Here is an 18,756-nt window from a genome sequence, read left to right on the forward strand (position 1 = left end):
CACTTGGTCAACCGACCTGAAACTTCGGGCATCTGGAGGACTGTCTTAAAGGGAGAATCAGTCAACACAATAATGGAATGAGCTTGAAAGTATGGGCGCAACCTCCTAGTTGAGATGACGAGGCTGAGCGCTAGCTTCTCTAGAGCCGGATATCTTGCCTTGGCGGGCACCATGGCCTTACTCACCTAATACACAGGATGCTGCTTACCTCTTACCTCTCTAATCAGGGCCGAGCTGACAGCTGAGGCCAAGACTACAAGGTATAGGAACAGGGGTTCACCTTCTTCTGGTTTAGACAGTAGGGGTGGTGAACCTAAATACTATTTGAGCTACTGAAAGGCCTGTTCGCATTCCGACGTGCATTTTGCCTTCTTATGACCCTTCAATTGCTAAAAGAATGAGAGGCATTTGTCTGTAGCCCTGGATATAAACCGTCCGAGTACTGCTACTCGTCTGATGAGGCATTATATCTCTTTGACAGTCCAAGGCGAATTCATGTTGAGGAGTGCTTTAATCTTGTCAGGGTTTGCTTTAATACCCTTGTGGCTGACCTGAAACTCGAGGAATTTTCGACTCCGAAGGCGCACTTCGTGGGGTTCGGCTTCATCTGGTATTCTCAGAGGATGGTGAAAGTTTCTCAGAGATCTGTCAAGTGATCGGATGCCTTGACACTCTTTACTAGCATGTCGTCGACGTACACTTCCATGGTATGTCCGATCTGCTTGGCGAACATCTGATTCACCAGCCTTTGATATGTGGCCCCAGCATTTTTCAGGCCAAATGGCATAACCCGGTAACAGTAGAGTCCCTTGCCTATGACGAAGGGAGTCTTCTGCCTGTCTGGGGGATGCATCGCAATCTGGTTATACCCAGAGTAAGCGTCCAGGTAGGAAAGTAGTTCGTGCCCTACTGTGTTGTCCACCAGCTGATCAATCCAAGGCAACAAAAAGCTATCTTTCGGACACGCCTTACTCAGATCCGAGTAATCCATGCAGACCCGCCATTTTCCATTAGCTTTCTTGATAAGGACCACATTCGCGATCTAATCAGGATAATGCACTTCTTCTATAAATTCGGTGTCGAGCAGAATGGAGACTTCGTCAGCTATGGCTTCATACCGTTCAGCATCGAATGACCTTCTCTTCTGCTTGACGGGTTTGTGATCTGAATCCACATTCAGTCTGTGGACTCTGACATCCGGAGAGATTCTGAGCATATCTTCATGGGACCACGCGAAGACATCTCTGTGTTGTCGTAGGAAGGCTAGCATTCCAAACCGCTGCTTAGGATTCAGCGACGTTCCGAGCTGAACAGTTCTGCTCGGGTCTACCTCATCGAGCGGTACTTTCTCCAGGTCTTCCACGGATGAGCCTTCTGCAGGTCCTCTGGAACCTAGTACGTTGATGGTGAGTGCTTGCTTAACCGACCCTTTCTTTATTGCTATCGTGTAACATCTTCGGGTTTCATGTTGGTCGCCTCGGAGATAGCCTATCCCGCCCTCGGTAGGGAATTTCATCATCAGGTGATAGGTGGAGACGACTGCTCTCATTGCATTGAGGGAAGGTCTGCCTAGGATGACGTTGTGTATGGATGGCACATTAACAATTAGGAAGTCCACCATGAGGATGACCTGGTGTTGTCCTTCTCCTGCAGTCACAGGGAGGGAATTGGCTCCCTCGGAAATCACCCTTTCTCTGACAAAGCTGTACAGGGGGTCTTCATAGGTCTGAGGTGTGACCTCGGAACCCCCATGCTTTCGAAAGCCTCGGAGTAGATTACGTCGGTTGAACTTTCGGTGTCGATCAAGATGCGGTACACCTTATAGTTGGCTATAATCATAGTAACCACTAGGGCGTTGTCGTGCGGATGCTGGATCCCGCGCGCATCATCTTTTGAAAAGGTCATGCTACACGGACTGACCCGGAGTTCTTTGCTTGGCTTCTCGGTCAGGTGGACGTATTGTTCCGGATCAGACTTCTGAGAGTGGGATTTCCGAGCCCTATTCGAATCTCTTCCACTGGACGAGCCTCCGAAGATGGTACGAATTTCGGCTGGCTCTTCCATAGTGTTATTCGGCTGTTCTAGCTCTCACTCTTTTTTCTGAGAGGTTCTTTCTTTTTTCTGAGAGGTTCTTTCTTCCTTGGCGTATCGGCGCAGATGTCCCTTACGTAAAAGGGTCTCGATCTCATCTTTGAGATCTACACAGTCGGTTGTGTTGTGGCTGTGATCTCAGTGGAAACGACAACACTTGCGTTTGTTTGGATGATCTGGGTCGGCCCTCATACAAACGGGCCAATTCAGAAGCTTGTACCCTCTAATGTCCAATAGAATCTGCTCAGCTGACGTATTGAGGGTGGTGTAGGAACAAAATTTACCCTCCAGCTTTCTGCTCAGACAACGATCACGAGGAGCGTGGTCATCTAGTCCTTTGTTGTACGGCTGAGGTTCTTCGTTCCTTGGCCTCTTCCCCTTGCTAATCAGCTCTGTCACTTGAACATTTTTGCGAGCATTGGAGAATTCGTCGGCGTTAGTATACTTCTAAGCTCTAGCGACAAGGTTTGCTAACGTCTTCGGTGGATTCTTTCCGATGGAGAAAGTGAACTTTCCTTCTTTTAGGCCGCTGAACACGGCAGCGAGTGTCATCTTATCGTCATAATCTTCTACTTACAATACTTCCTCATTAAAGCAAGCAATGTAGTCCTTCAATGACTCCTTCAGCTCTTGCTTGATGGCGAACAGGTAAGTATTGGGTTTTCGACTCCTCTTACCGCTTATAAATTGGGTAAGGAATATTAGACTCAAATCTGCGAAGGAACCGATGGAATTGGGTTTGAGCTAACGGTACCAACTCTGAGCGGATCTTGTAAGGGTGATCGAAAATCCCCTACACATCATCACATCCATTACCGTCTGGATTTGCATCCATAAACAATAAACCTTCACGTGCTCGGATGGGTCACCAAACCCAGAGTACTGCATGACGGGAGGTATCCGAAACCTCTGTGGCATCACATCGTCCATGATTGTAGAGGTGAAAGGAGGCTCGGTCTCTTCCATCATTGCTTAAACAGCCGTAGGAACTAATGATGGCGGTTGCTTCTTTTCTAGTGTCAGAATCTTGTTGTTGAGCCGTGTTTCCCAAAGATCTTTATTCTCAACTACTGTCTCCTGGGTGTTTTCTATTTCGAGAGTCCTCTTTCCACTCATCCGTTCCAGCTCGTGGCGGAGGTTCATCGATGTCAGGGCCGAGGTGACCGAGGCATTTGTCGAAGCTCGAGTTGCTGTGTTCCGATCCGAAACTTGAATTTAGGTCGAGGGAGGATTCTGGATAGAAGCCTGTGCCCGAGGGGGTTGACGCGGGGGCCCCTCAGGTCTCGTACTCCTCGGCACGAAATGGGCTTCCACAACTGGACCAATCGGCTTAGGAGCGAGGTTTTCCTAGCAGATGTGGTTGCGGCTCCTGTCGTTGCTGCTTCATCTGGTTGATCTTGTCGCGGAAGGCTTGTATTTCGCTTTGCATCGTGTGATACTTGTTTGCCCGATTGCGCGAACGCTGGAAAGGCCATGGGGCTAATTCGACATGAAGTAATGAAGAAGAATAAGTTTGCTCTAGTTTCACAGCTACTACTTTCTTCTTTCCCCTCGCTATTATGCTTAAGGATAGGAACCTGACTTTTCGTATCAAGTTCCCACAGAAGGCGCCAAAAATGTTGATGACAAAATCTGGATCACCCTCCACTCGGCACGGCGAACCCCTAAGGAACCCTGGCCGTGCACAAACAGTGAGTAAAGGAGACCCTGGCTAAGCCGGGGAACCCTCCGATGCCTAAGTCAGGTCAAGGGAATCTGGGTATAAGTTGGAGAGTAATGGGAGAGTGCAAGATGTTGCGTACCTGTAGCAATGGAATTTTACTGTATGTATACGTGACCATTGGACGGTCTGGGTCCGTTAATCTCGGCACGATTTGCTCAATCAATGGGATTTTCGGATCGTGGAGATATTGCACACAATTCAGGAATCGTATAGTGTATTCGTGAGCGAGGTTATCGGTCACGTCTGCTTAAGGCAGTTTCTTAGTTTAACACATGGAGCGCTCGCGTCCACTTCGGTCGACTCTGAGCCCTTGCCTTAGATCAACATACACACGGGCCTTAGCTATAAAGTTGTTGAATGAGGGTCGTGTTCCTAGTCCTAGCCAAACCCCGGTCTGAGCTTATGATGGATTTGGATTATCTGTTTAGTATTCTGAGAATATGAGTGGTCGGACGACTCATCTCTGGTCAAGTAGCAGTGGAGCGGTTTTGGGATCTCACAAGTAGGTTCTAGCATGATCCTTATGCCGATTGCCCTGGTCTTGGACTACTCCGAGTTGGTAACCCCAGAGTTGAAGTTCCGCGGAGGACGATCCGCGCATCTCTCCTCAGGTCAGCCTTGTTTTACTCTCATGTATTTGATCTGATTCATGCAGCGTTGGTCCTCGGAATAAAAGAGGCTTGGATCTTCCCCTAACAACACCTACCAAGCTGAAGTCTCTCTTTCAAAGCTTTCTATGTCCATGCATTAGGACTTTTTCTTTACATAAGAAGTCTCAATTGCAACGGTTGGATTATAATGTATGGTGCACACAGCTGATAAGTTTGAACCTTTCGTGCGGTGCAACATCCAACGCATCTAATTGGTTGGTCTCATTACAAGGATCACCTTAGGTAAAAATCCTCATCAATGGGCCACACGTATTTTACTATTTTATTAATGGCTACAAATTATCATGTAACTCATGGCCACCTGATGGGGTTGATTTTTTCACTGATGATTCTCATGGTACTGTTAATCTATTAGAAGGGTTGCAATATTTCATATTCATTTAATAGATTGGAAGCTATCAGCTGACTCGGCTATACCTTCTCTTTTCACAGGTTGGACCAAAAGTTAGAAATTCGATGGGCTTGATAGGTTGGCTTTTTCTTGTGAGATTCAGGACCGGAGGGAAGGAAGTGGGTGGATCCCTACCTATCTCACTAACCTGATTATTTTTCTTACATCCACACCATCCATCCGTTTCTTTCTTCATCTGATTTCAGGACATGTGCCCAAAAATACAACAGATCCACGTCTCATTTGAACCATGCTATGGGTAACAGTGGTGATTGAATTCCCACCATTAAAAACTACCTGGGGACTACCTGAATGTTTATTTTCCATCCAACCTGTTGGTAGGTTCACAAAGATCTGGATGAAGGGACCACATAAATATCAGCTTCATTGAAAACTTTTGTTACCTCCCAGAAAGTTTTTAATAGCAATCACCACTATTTCATGTGGTGTGGTTCACCTTAAATGTGGAACTGCTGAATTTTTGGTCTTGTACAATCAAATGATCTAGAGAAACGGACGGATGGTATGGATGTAAGGCACACGTATCAAGTTGAGCTCCACAGTCAGGGATCCACCGAAGCCACCCCATTTTCATTACGTCTTTGTGATTGCGTGATCTGTTCCTGATGATTCTAAGCCAACCTTTTCTCGGACTGATTCAGATTTGCTATATTTTCAATAGATTTTTGCATTAGCATCACCCGTTCACAAAGATTCTAACCTTGTGGGGCCAGCTGATTTGATCACAGGGTAATTTTTTACTGTAGACACCACCTTTTAACTACCTTACCAGCTGCGACCGACCACAAACATAGATAACCAAAGCAGAACCCTGTTTGTATGGACAACATATTTCGGACGAAATTAACCGTCATTTTTCACCTGCTTGTTACCTAACTCGAGGGGCCTGAGGGGTATTTAAAATTCCTTATCAGCAAAGTCTTTCGCCAGCTAGAAAAATAATTACCCTAAATGATAGCGTCTACAGTGGTAATTTTTTCTTTAATGAGATATTTCTGAGGAAGAGGTCCATGTGAGCAATGGATGGTCTAGAGTTGATGTGAGCAATGGATGTGTTACCTTGACCATAGGGCCCACCTTGATCATATGTTTTATATCCACTCCGTCCACCACCTTTTAAAGCCCATTTTAGGATGCAGTCTCAAAAATTAAGCATTTCCAGATCACAGGTGGACCACACCACTAGAAACATTCATGATTGAGTGCTCACCATTAAAAACTTCCAAGGACTACTGTAAGCAGATCCATAATGTTTATTTGCCATCCAACCCGTTGATAATGTACTGGATGAAGGAAAAATACATAGATTAACTTATCCAAAATTTTTGTAGCCTACAAAAAGATTTTAATGGTCATCCACTACCTTTTCCAGTGGTGTGTTCCACCATAGATTTGGATCTACGTAAGTTTTGGGATAACACCCTTAAATAAGCTGAAAACACGGATGAGCTGTGTGGATATGAAATAAATTCATCAGCTTGGCCCCACATGGTTAGGGTAACTCCTACTAAGCTGTTACCCGCTTAACAGCTGATCCGCTCCCGCCCATACAAATCTGACAGGCTATATATATATATATATATATATATATATATATATATATATATATATATATATTGACGGTCGGATTGCCTGCAAAGGGATGGGTGGATCGGTGGGTCCCACCTCTGTTTCTGAAATCCACTCTTATCACTAGTTTCGAGAGCCCGTGTTTTTAGTGGTGGGCATTTGATGGTTGGGGTGAGCATTCCATGTACACAATTTCCACTATTGTGTGATCCACATGAATTACTGATATGGCTGATTTTAGGGGCTTGGGACTAACAGGGGCTGATGCATCTGATGGTGGGAGTAGATTTCACCTCCTCCGTATTTGAGCTATGATGATCCGTTCAAGAGGTATGACACAAAAATGGTATGGATTTGATATATATAAAGTTTGTCTCACACAACAAATGCTTTACCTCTTATTAGATGGGTAAACTCCAATAATACATCCATATGCTAATCATTAATAATACATAAACACACAGAGACAGAGAGAAGAAGTACACAACCCATTCTTACTAACAATACATTTCTCAACCATACTTGTTTTAAATTTAAAATACAAAATTTACTAAAAATGAAATAAAAATGCAAAGTCCATACTAATGAGGAGATTACCGCTGCCGTGACGTCGAAGCAACCTCTTCTGCTCCTCTTTTCATTCCACGTCCTTCCACTTCACGAACTTCATGAAAAAAAGGTCGGAGGAGTGTTTTGGTGTTGGGATCATCCCACTCCAATGCATCCCACAATTCTTTGCTTCCTTTGATCTCTACATGCGCAAAAGATGTTGAGTTGCCCAAGGAAAGAGGGATCTTCTTCAGCCGAGGACAACCTACTATAATAATCCTATTCAGGGAAGGGCAAATGATTACCTGCTTACAAATGCTTTTTAATTTCCCTAAATTCATCAAATACAACTCCTCCAACTTTGGGAGTGGTATGGGATTGTTATTGTTATTGTTATAACCTTCTTCTTCAACCATAGCTTCTTCTCCTCCTTTTATCACCTCCTCCATCTCACTGCATTCTCCAATATTAATGTGTTCGAGGCATTGGAGGTGCTGAAACAATTCAAGTGACATGAGATTCTCCAATACTTGGCATTCGGTGACAGTCAGGTGTGTGAGGCATGAGAATGAGGGAGGTAGCAAGACTCCCTCACACAGACCCCTCAAATTCGGAAGCTTATATAGACACAGTTTCTGTATTGAGGGTAAAGACGTTATGGTGTTGTCGTCTCTTATTGGCAACAACCACTCCATGCTACTGTATTCGATATCACATGTCTGTAAGCGTTGCAAGTGAGGGAGGCAGGGTAAGCTTGACAGAACGCATCCATGCATCACTAACTGGTCAGGAAGCACTAATGAATTACAACTAAAAACATTTCCCCTGTTAGAAGACGAAACATAAAGCTCCTTAAGGTTAACCAAACATTCCATACCATCTGGCACTTCTTTGATGACAGTTTCAGCGAGGTTCAAAATTCTTAGACGCTTGAGCTTTGCTAAGGACGGTACCTCCCTTAACATCTTACAACCCTGTAGTAAGAGTGCATGCAGGTTCTCCAAGTTTGAAACTGACGCTGGCAAATACTTAATCAGACTGTCAGAGAGGTCGAGAACTCTGAGGCTGTTCATGCGATTGAAGAACTCATGAGAAATGTTGCCTGAGAGAGGATTCTGTTGCAAAAACAATGTGGAGAGATTTGGGCAGTTTGGTTCGCCTGAAAGCATTTTGATTTCATTTCTCATCAATGATATTCTGTCAGCATCTTCAGGGAATTCTTCTATACCAATTGATCCCCTTATTTGGATCCCAGCCTTGACCACAAACCGAGGGCTCTTCCTTGTAATGCCAATGGCCAAATCTCTGATTAAATCATGCATTACCACTCGATTAAAATCCCACCTTACCAACAAACATACATCAATAAGTCCATTCAATATCGTATGGCCTTTGTCGACTTTCTTTTCCCAGTCTCCCATATCATCTATCAATCCTTCTGCCATCCAACACCTTACCAAGTATTCATCACCAATTTGGTAGTCCTCTGGAAACAAAGCACAATGCAAGAAACAAGATCGAATCTTCTCATTTTTTAATCGATCATAACTAAATTTCAAAATTGGAAAAACTTTTTCATCCATGCCTTCGATCTCCATCGTTGAGTATTTTAACTCCTCTAATGCATTTCTCCATTCTCTAATGTCATTCTTTTCTCTCATTGCACTTGCTACTGTAATGATTCCGAGTGGCAAACCGGCACATTCTTTAGTGACAAGCTTTGCAATCTGTTCTACCTCAGAAGAAAGCACCGCATTAATCCCAAGTATTTCCTTGAACAATTCCCATGCTTCTTCTGTCGAGAGAACCTCCACTTCAAATATTTTTTGGCAGTTCATGCTTCGGCACACATTTTTTGATCGAGTAGTCAATACTATTTTGCATGCATCGTCCTCGGTAATCCCTACCTTTTCCAACGGAAATGACTTCCACACATCATCAAAGATGACAACGAGCTTCTCCCTAAGCTTCAAAGCCTTAGACAATTTCATGGACCTTCTCATTTCATCGTGTTCATTGGAAAGATCCAATCCTATTGCTTGTGCAATACTACTTTGCAATCTCTCAATAGTAAAATCATTAGAAACCGTCACCCAAATAGAAATGCCAAATATTCCGGTGCTCTTTATTTTGTTGTAGATGTGGGTCATGATGGTCGTCTTGCCCACGCCCCCCATGCCATTGACACCAATAATTCTGGCCTCATGATTCCTCAATGAATACCAAATCTGTTCAAAATTTCTTTTGGCTGTCGCTCTACCCACCAGCTTCGTCGTCGGCATAAATTCCATTTCAGGTAATAGATCAGCAAGTAACCCTTCTGAAAATCGACCTTTCTCCTTAAGCTTCACCACCTCTTCAATCTTCTTTATAACAAGATTTCCCAATGCTACACGTGAGGGTAAGAAATCTCTCCCTACTTCTTTACAATCCTCTTCTATCTTAGTCATTTGGCTGGTAATCTTTTCGACATTTTCCAGCCATAAACTCACCTCTGCCTTTGGCTTCTTTCCATCCACTACCTTAGCTCTGTTGAGTGAAAAAATTACATCGGTCTGCTGGCTACCCAACTCCTGCATTTCGGTTCTCAGAAGATCAAGATTATCTTCGAGGCTTCTAGAGTTGATGTAGTGAGTCCATGCAGTCCTGGCAATCTCCGGGATGAGTTCCATAGCTACTCCTACAATAGCAATTAGGAATTTTAAAATTAACAATTATTGAGCCAAAAAATAAATTAGGGCTTATTTGGTTGCACCACATTTCATGAAAATTTGTAGACATCGTAGTTAAAAAACCCAGAAACTCAAATTAGACTTGATGTTCATTTGTACCAGTCAACTTGGAGACTCAACCCAACTAGACTTGGAATTTAATAATTTATATATATATATATATATATATATATATATATATATATATATATATATATATATATATATATATATATATATATATATATATATATAATTTCAAAGGCGTTTATATAAAGAAATTTTATAAAATACTACCCCATTAATATTGTATTTACATCCGATATATTTTTAAATTATCCTTTCATTGAAGCTACCTCATTAATTAATATAAATCTGGAAGCAATTAATACTTTCGTCTGTTTTAACAAGGATTTTTACCCCAAAATTCCTCGCAACTGTTAAATTTACCAAAAGATCTCGTATTTACGAAAGCATGCTTACGAACCCATTAATGAGAATAAAAAACTAATTTCCCCTTATTTCTACAATGGTGTGGGAAATCGAATCTAATCCGCATATGCAATGAAGCTCGTGTACATACCATAATCAAGTTAGTCCCACCTTGTACATAGTTTCCAATAATAAAAAAAAAGAGTTGTCTTATTGAATGTTAACATGCGGCTCCAATATTGAATGAAGGCAAACACGAATATTAGCTCGATTCAAAGCTTCTATGGTGCCCAGGAAGTTTTTAATGATCGGGGTTCGATTCCTTCAGTGTGGTCAACTTGAGGCTTGGATCTGAGTAATTTTCGAGATCATGCTCTAAAATTATCTGATAAAATGGATGGATGGTGTGGATAAAACACATACATTAAGGTGCCTGGAGAGAGTCTGTGATGACACAGCAGGATGCAATCCACGTCGCTATTCAGGGGCACCGCTTGGTGGAAACCGTGGATCCGTAGAGGTAGGTGGATCCCTGACTGTGGGCCCACGTGGAAGTATGTGTCTTAAATCCACAACGTCCATTCATTTTGCCAGCTTATTTTACAGTATGTCTAAAAATTCAGTAGATTCAATGTTATGGAAAATGTTTGGTTAAAAAATATTTTAAATAAAAAGTATACATATAAATATATAAAGTATTTGTAACTTTTTTTATTTTTTATTTTTATTTTTACATTTAGGGAATAGTACCTTGTCGGAAAGTATTGAAGAAATTTTATCTTAATAAGTAGGATGACGAGTATCCTAATGTATATTTGCTTGGTGAGATAGAGTTGTAGCAAGAATTGCATGCATGTCACTTATCCACCATCCATTTTAAGGTACGAGCTAAAAAACCATTTTTGCCATATCATTTTATGGTAACAGCTAAAAAATGAGGCAGATCCAAGGCTCAAGTAGACTGCGCGGTGGGATTAAATCCTTACTTAAAAAAACTTATTAGAGCCACAAAAGCTCTAGATAAAGCTGATATTTGTGTTTTCCTCTCATTCGGTTCTATATGATCTTTTGAACAAGCTGAATTGCAAATAAACATCAAGGTGGGCTGTGGGAAAGTCTTAATGTTGGGCATCAATGAAACCACTGTTTAAATGTGTTGTGGTCCACTTGAGCCTTGGATTTTCTTCACTTTTTATACTAAGTAACATAAAAGATGGCAAAATGGACGAACGGTGTGATAAAAGCCATACACCACGATGGCCAGTCAGCTTAGACTGTCCGGAGCTTAGAATAGGAGTAGTATGCGATCTGCGTGCGCATGTTATTACACTAAATAAAGCTTGACTTTCATTCCAAGCTGGGAAAATCTTTGATATTGATATTCCGACAGAGTGGGACTGATGACATGTAGTCACTTGAAAATTACTTAAGAAATTACAAACGTGGCATACGAGTAATCAAATCCCATGCTGCCACATGTGTGGTGTGTATAGATCTTTATTGCACATGCATGTGCACTAAGAATATCTTCCTTATATATATATATATATATATATGAAAATTTATAAAATACTACCCCCGTATTTACATCCCAATGTCTTTTTAAATTATCCTTTCGTTAAAGCTACCTCGTTAATTAATATAATTTTCAAAGCAGTATTTTAGTCTGTTTTCTCTCATATCAGTTTAGGTATTTCATGGAATAACAGGGATTTCTACCCCAAAATTCCTCATAACCGTTAATTTTAACAAAAGATTTGGTATTTACGAAAGCATGCTGGCAAACCTGTTAATGATAATAAAAAACTAAATTCCCCTTATTTCCATAATGGCGTGGGAAATCGAATCTGATCCGCATGTGTAATGAAGCTCACGTACTACACATCACATATATGCCTGATCTAAACCATCAATCAAGTTAGTCCCACCTTGTACATAGTTTCCAATAAAAAAGAGTCGTCTGATTGAATGCTAACATGTGGGCCCTAATATTGAATGAAGGAAAAACACGAATATTAGCTTGATTCAAAGCTTCTATGGTGCCCAGGAAGTTTTTAATGATCGGGGTTCGATCCCTTCAGTGTGGTCAACTTGAGGCTTGGATCTGCATAATTTTTGAGATTATGTTCTAAAATTATCTGATAAAATGGATGGACGGTGTGGATGAAACATATACATCAAGGTGGCCGAACAAAGCCCATGCCTAGAGAGAGTCTGTGGTTGCACGGCAGGATCCAATCCTCGTCGCTATTCAGAGGCGCCGCTTGGTGGATACCCTGGATCTGCAGAGGAGGGTGGATCCCTGACTGTGGGCCCACTTGGATGTATGTGTCTTAAATCCACGCCGTCCATTCATTTTGCCATATCATTTTAGGGCACTGAGTCTAAAAATTCAGTAGATTCAATGTTATGGGAAATGTTTGGTTAAAAAATATTTTAAATAAAAAAAAGTATATGTATAAATATATAAAGTATTTGTGATTATTATTATTATTATTATTATTATTATTATTTACATTCGGGGAATAGTACTGTGTCCGAAAGGGTTGAAATTTTATCTTACTAAGTAGAATGATGAGTATCATGATATTCGTTTGCTTGGTGAGATAGAGTTGTAACAAGAATTGCATGTATGTCATTTATCCACCCATCCAATTTACCGTAAGAGCTAAAAAACCATTTTGCCATATTATTTTACGGCACGAGCTAAAAAATGAGGTGCTTCCAAGAGTTTAAAAACCATTTTGGCATATCATGTTAATGTGCGAGCTAAAAAATGAGGCCGATCCAAGGCTCAAGTGAACCTCATGGTGGTATTAACTTCCTACTTTTAAAAACTTATTAGAGCCACAGAAGCTATGGATAAAGCTGATATTTGTGTTGGATGACAAATAAATAGAAGGGTGAGCCCTGGAAAAGTCTTAATGGTGGGCATCAATGAAATTCCACTGCTTAAATGTGTTGTGGTCCACTTGAGCCTTGGATTTGCTTCACTTTTTAAGCTCATGACATAAAAAGATGGCAAAATAGACAAAGGGTGTGGATAAAAGCCATACATCACAATGCCCCTAGGCTTAGCCTGTCCTGAGCTCAGAATAGGGGGTTAGTATGCGATCTGCGTCCGCATGTTGTTAGGCTAAATAAAGCTTGACTTTCCTTCCAAACTTAGAAAATCTTTGATATTGATATTCTTACACAGTGGGACAGATGACATGGGGAACGGATTGTGACGCAGGGGAGGACGTGAGGTCGAGCACCGTCTTCCTCAAGAGGATAACTATTCCGAATCCACGGAACTTCTCTGGACTCCTCACAGAGACTTCTCGAATCCACGAGGAAAGAAAGCAGAAAATAGAAATAAATTCTAATAAAATCGAAATTGATTGATGAATAATTGATAATTTCCTAATGTGTCTCCTTACACTATTAATATAGGAAAAAAAATAAACTAAAATTCGTAATTACCAAAAATAGCAAAATTCTAACTCTAATAAAAATCCTAATTCTAATAAAACTCCTCTAAGGCCTAATTTCTAAAAATAAAAATTACAAATAAACTTTCTCTAGAAGAGTCCTAGTATAACTAAAAGTTATTTCTAAAAGGAAAGAAAATCTAAAACTCTAAAAATATTTTTAAAATCGGAATTACTAAAAATAGTAAAATTTTCCTAAAAATTCGTTTTTGAGCTGAAAGCGCGCCTTTTTTGACGAAACGGACAGATGCGACCCACAACGTGGGTCGGTTCACCTCAGATAGCCCATTTCAGTAAAGATTGATAGGTTGTGCGCCCCGTAATGATACCCGGATCAAAAGTTATAGTCAATTCACGGTCCATCTTCTTTTGGCTCAACCATGCTAGGAACGTGTCTGTGACAGGTTCTACATCAGACCCCTCCACTTGAAAAAAACTCGTCCTCGAGTTACGCAAGAGACTTGACACATGAGTCTGAGATAACTTCTGACGCCGATGTTCATTAGACTTTTTTTTGTACTTGGCATTAAGCTTTTGAGCCGATACGATACATATACTCATGCTTTCCTTGACTTGACTAATATCGATTAATTCCTTCACATCTGTCTTCAAGATTTCATATTTTTTCTGATAATGTGGGCAATTAGGCGGACTTGCCCCTGCGATGGGATCAACGTAATTTTGCATATCTCGTATGGGAGGTAATTTATTAGGGAGTTCATCGAGCACAATCCCCTTGAACTCCTGCGATACTAGTTCCAAATCCTTTAGGATATTCACAGGCTCCACATATTTTTTCTCTTCAACTACTGCATATATGTCTCCCGTTTCCTCAGATTGTTTAACAAAGGCCTGTTCAGTCATGAGAGATTGTCCCTCCACTTTAGAAGTCTTGAGTTGGCTCACCGTTCTCATAGGGGTCACATGTTTTCCACTGATGAATCCTGTGGTTTGTTGCAACTCCGTTTTGACTTGGTCACCTTTCGCCACAAATAATAGGATTTCTCTGCATAACCCTTTAATGATTGGTTATCTTGCCAATAATTTTGATTTTGTTGGAATAATACCTGATCGTAATTGGTAGGGAAGAATCGCATGCACAATAACTTCTTCATCCGCGACCACATGCGGATTGGCGCCTTCATCCGTCTCATTCGCTCGAGTTGAAGTTGCTCCCACCAATCTGAAGCTCTGCCCGTCAACTTGTAGGCCACGAGTTTAACTTTCTTTTCTTCCATTACGTTCATGTAGTCGAAGAAACGTTCGACTTTAAGCAACCAATCGAGGAAGTCCTTGAAGTAGAGTTGACCATTAAAACTAGGAAGATCGACTTTCATCTTGAATTCTTGGTCCATCCGATCCATCTGATCAATGGCTCGTCTAGGATGCTGTAGAATCATGTCGCTAGATCCCACTTTATCAGGAGTGATCCTGTGGTTCACTGATAGCGTCGCCCTACGATCAATATGATTATGAATTCTAGCAATTGTTGATGGTGGATCACCACCATGAACACGGAGTTGCCCTAGGGCCTCCGCCAAACGATCCGCCATGCGATCGATGGAAGCCTGCAGCCCTTGCATAACTTGCCGATTCTCTCGCCGTGCTGCTTCGAAAGCTGCCGCCGTTAAAGGTAAATTCCCTAGAGCACCGCCCATGAAATTGTTGCCCGACCCGTCGTTAGAAGCCATCAATCCGAGGAGAAACCTCGCTTTGATACCAAACTGACGCAGGGGAGGACGTGAGGTCGAGCACCGTCTTCCTCAAGAGGATAACTATTCCGAATCCACGGAACTTCTCTGGACTCCTCACAGAGACTTCTCGAATCCACGAGGAAAGAAAGCAGAAAATAGAAATAAATTCTAATAAAATCGAAATTGATTGATGAATAATTGATAATTTCCTAATGTGTCTCCTTACACTATTAATATAGGAAAAAAAATAAACTAAAATTCGTAATTACCAAAAATAGCAAAATTCTAACTCTAATAAAAATCCTAATTCTAATAAAACTCTTCTAAGGCCTAATTTCTAAAAATAAAAATTACAAATAAACTTTCTCTAGAAGAGTCCTAGTATAACTAAAAGTTATTTCTAAAAGGAAAGAAAATCTAAAACTCTAAAAATATTTTTAAAATCGGAATTACTAAAAATAGTAAAATTTTCCTAAAAATTCGTTTTTGAGCTGAAAGCGCGCCTTTTCTGACGAAACGGATAGATGCGACCCACAAAGTGGGTCGGTTCACCTCGGATGGCCCATTTCAGTAAAGATTGATAGGTTGTGCGCCCCGTAACGATACCCGGATCAAAAGTTATAGTCAATTCACGGTCCATCTTCTTTTGGCTCAACCATGCTAGGAACGTGTCTGTGACAGGTTCTACATCAGACCCCTCCACTTGAAAAAAACTCGTCCTCGAGTTACGCAAGAGACTTGGCACATGAGTCTGAGATAACTTCTGACGCCGATGTTCATTAGACTTTTTTTTGTACTTGGCATTAAGCTTTTGAGCCGATACGATACATATACTCATGCTTTCCTTGACTTGACTAATATCGATTAATTCCTTCACATCTGTCTTCAAGATTTCATATTTTTTTTGATAATGTGGGCAATTAGGCGGACTTGCCCCTGCGATGGGATCAACGTAATTTTGCATATCTCGTATGGGAGGTAATTTATTAGGGAGTTCATCGAGCACAATCCCCTTGAACTCCTGCGATACTAGTTCCAAATCCTTTAGGATATTCACAGGCTCCACATATTTTTTCTCTTCAACTACTGCATATATGTCTCCCGTTTCCTCAGATTGTTTAACAAAGGCCTGTTCAGTCATGAGAGATTGTCCCTCCACTTTAGAAGTCTTGAGTTGGCTCACCGTTCTCATAGGGGTCACATGTTTTCCACTGATGAATCCTGTGGTTTGTTGCAACTCCGTTTTGACTTGGTCACCTTTCGCCACAAATAATAGGATTTCTCTGCATAACCCTTTAATGATTGGTTATCTTGCCAATAATTTTGATTTTGTTGGAATAATACCTGATCGTAATTGGTAGGGAAGAATCGCATGCACAATAACTTCTTCATCCGCGACCACATGCGGATTGGCGCCTTCATCCGTCTCATTCGCTCGAGTTGAAGTTGCTCCCACCAATCTGAAGCTCTGCCCGTCAACTTGTAGGCCACGAGTTTAACTTTCTTTTCTTCCATTACGTTCATGTAGTCGAAGAAACGTTCGACTTTAAGCAACCAATCGAGGAAGTCCTTGAAGTAGAGTTGACCATTAAAACTAGGAAGATCGACTTTCATCTTGAATTCTTGGTCCATCCGATCCATCTGATCAATGGCTCGTCTAGGATGCTGTAGAATCATGTCGCTAGATCCCACTTTATCAGGAGTGATCCTGTGGTTCACTGATAGCGTCGCCCTACGATCGATATGATTATGAATTCTAGCAATTGTTGATGGTGGATCACCACCATGAACACGGAGTTGCCCTAGGGCCTCCGCCAAACGATCCGCCATGCGATCGATGGAAGCCTGCAGCCCTTGCATAGCTTGCCGATTCTCTCGCCGTGCTGCTTCGAAAGCTGCCGCCGTTAAAGGTAAATTCCCTAGAATACGGTCAATCTGGAAGGAATGCATCAATAGAATGTTCAGAATCAAATTTAAATCACATGCCAAATGACGCAGGGGAGGACGTGAGGTCGAGCACCGTCTTCCTCAAGAGGATAACTATTCCGAATCCACGGAACTTCTCTGGACTCCTCACAGAGACTTCTCGAATCCACGAGGAAAGAAAGCAGAAAATAGAAATAAATTCTAATAAAATCGAAATTGATTGATGAATAATTGATAATTTCCTAATGTGTCTCCTTACACTATTAATATAGGAAAAAAAATAAACTAAAATTCGTAATTACCAAAAATAGCAAAATTCTAACTCTAATAAAAATCCTAATTCTAATAAAACTCCTCTAAGGCCTAATTTCTAAAAATAAAAATTACAAATAAACTTTCTCTAGAAGAGTCCTAGTATAACTAAAAGTTATTTCTAAAAGGAAAGAAAATCTAAAACTCTAAAAATATTTTTAAAATCGGAATTACTAAAAATAGTAAAATTTTCCTAAAAATTCGTTTTTGAGCTGAAAGCGCGCCTTTTTTGACGAAACGGATAGATGCGACCCACATTGTGGGTCGGTTCACCTCGGATGGCCCATTTCAGTAAAGATTGATAGGTTGTGCGCCCCGTAACGATACCCGGATCAAAAGTTATAGTCAATTCACGGTCCATCTTCTTTTGGCTCAACCATGCTAGGAACGTGTCTGTGACAGGTTCTACATCAGACCCCTCCACTTGAAAAAAACTCGTCCTCGAGTTACGCAAGAGACTTGACACATGAGTCTGAGATAACTTCTGACGCCGATGTTCATTAGACTTTTTTTTGTACTTGGCATTAAGCTTTTGAGCCGATACGATACATATACTCATGCTTTCCTTGACTTGACTAATATCGATTAATTCCTTCACATCTGTCTTCAAGATTTCATATTTTTTCTGATAATGTGGGCAATTAGGCGGACTTGCCCCTGCGATGGGATCAACGTAATTTTGCATATCTCGTATGGGAGGTAATTTATTAGGGAGTTCATCGAGCACAACCCCCTTGAACTCCTGCGATACTGGTTCCAAATCCTTTAGGATATTCACAGGCTCCACATATTTTTTCTCTTCAACTACTGCATATATGTCTCCCGTTTCCTCAGATTGTTTAACAAAGGCCTGTTCAGTCATGAGAGATTGTCCCTCCACTTTAGAAGTCTTGAGTTGGCTCACCGTTCTCATAGGGGTCACATGTTTTCCACTGATGAATCCTGTGGTTTGTTGCAACTCCGTTTTGACTTGGTCACCTTTCGCCACAAATAATAGGATTTCTCTGCATAACCCTTTAATGATTGGTTATCTTGCCAATAATTTTGATTTTGTTGGAATAATACCTGATCGTAATTGGTAGGGAAGAATCGCATGCACAATAATTTCTTCATCCGCGACCACATGCGGATAGGCGCCTTCATCCGTCTCATTCGCTCGAGTTGAAGTTGCTCCCACCAATCTGAAGCTCTGC

The 18,756-nt window shown here is 41.3% G+C and overlaps 1 protein-coding gene across 1 annotated transcript in view; it reads right to left on the reverse strand.

Annotated features, from left to right (window-relative positions):
- Nucleotides 1-6,891: 6,891 nt before the first annotated feature.
- LOC131249262 (disease resistance protein RFL1-like) overlaps nucleotides 6,892-18,756 on the reverse strand; it is a 28,341-nt gene continuing 16,476 nt past the window's right edge. Inside the window, exon 3 of the mRNA XM_058249914.1 lies at nucleotides 6,892-9,695. Within this exon, the coding sequence (XP_058105897.1) occupies nucleotides 7,060-9,687 (2,628 nt within the window). The 5' untranslated portion in view covers nucleotides 9,688-9,695 and the 3' untranslated portion in view covers nucleotides 6,892-7,059. The remainder of the gene's footprint in view (nucleotides 9,696-18,756) is intronic.

The sequence above is a fragment of the Magnolia sinica genome, chromosome 6, assembly GCF_029962835.1.
Source record: "Magnolia sinica isolate HGM2019 chromosome 6, MsV1, whole genome shotgun sequence".
Classification (NCBI taxonomy): domain Eukaryota; kingdom Viridiplantae; phylum Streptophyta; class Magnoliopsida; order Magnoliales; family Magnoliaceae; genus Magnolia; species Magnolia sinica.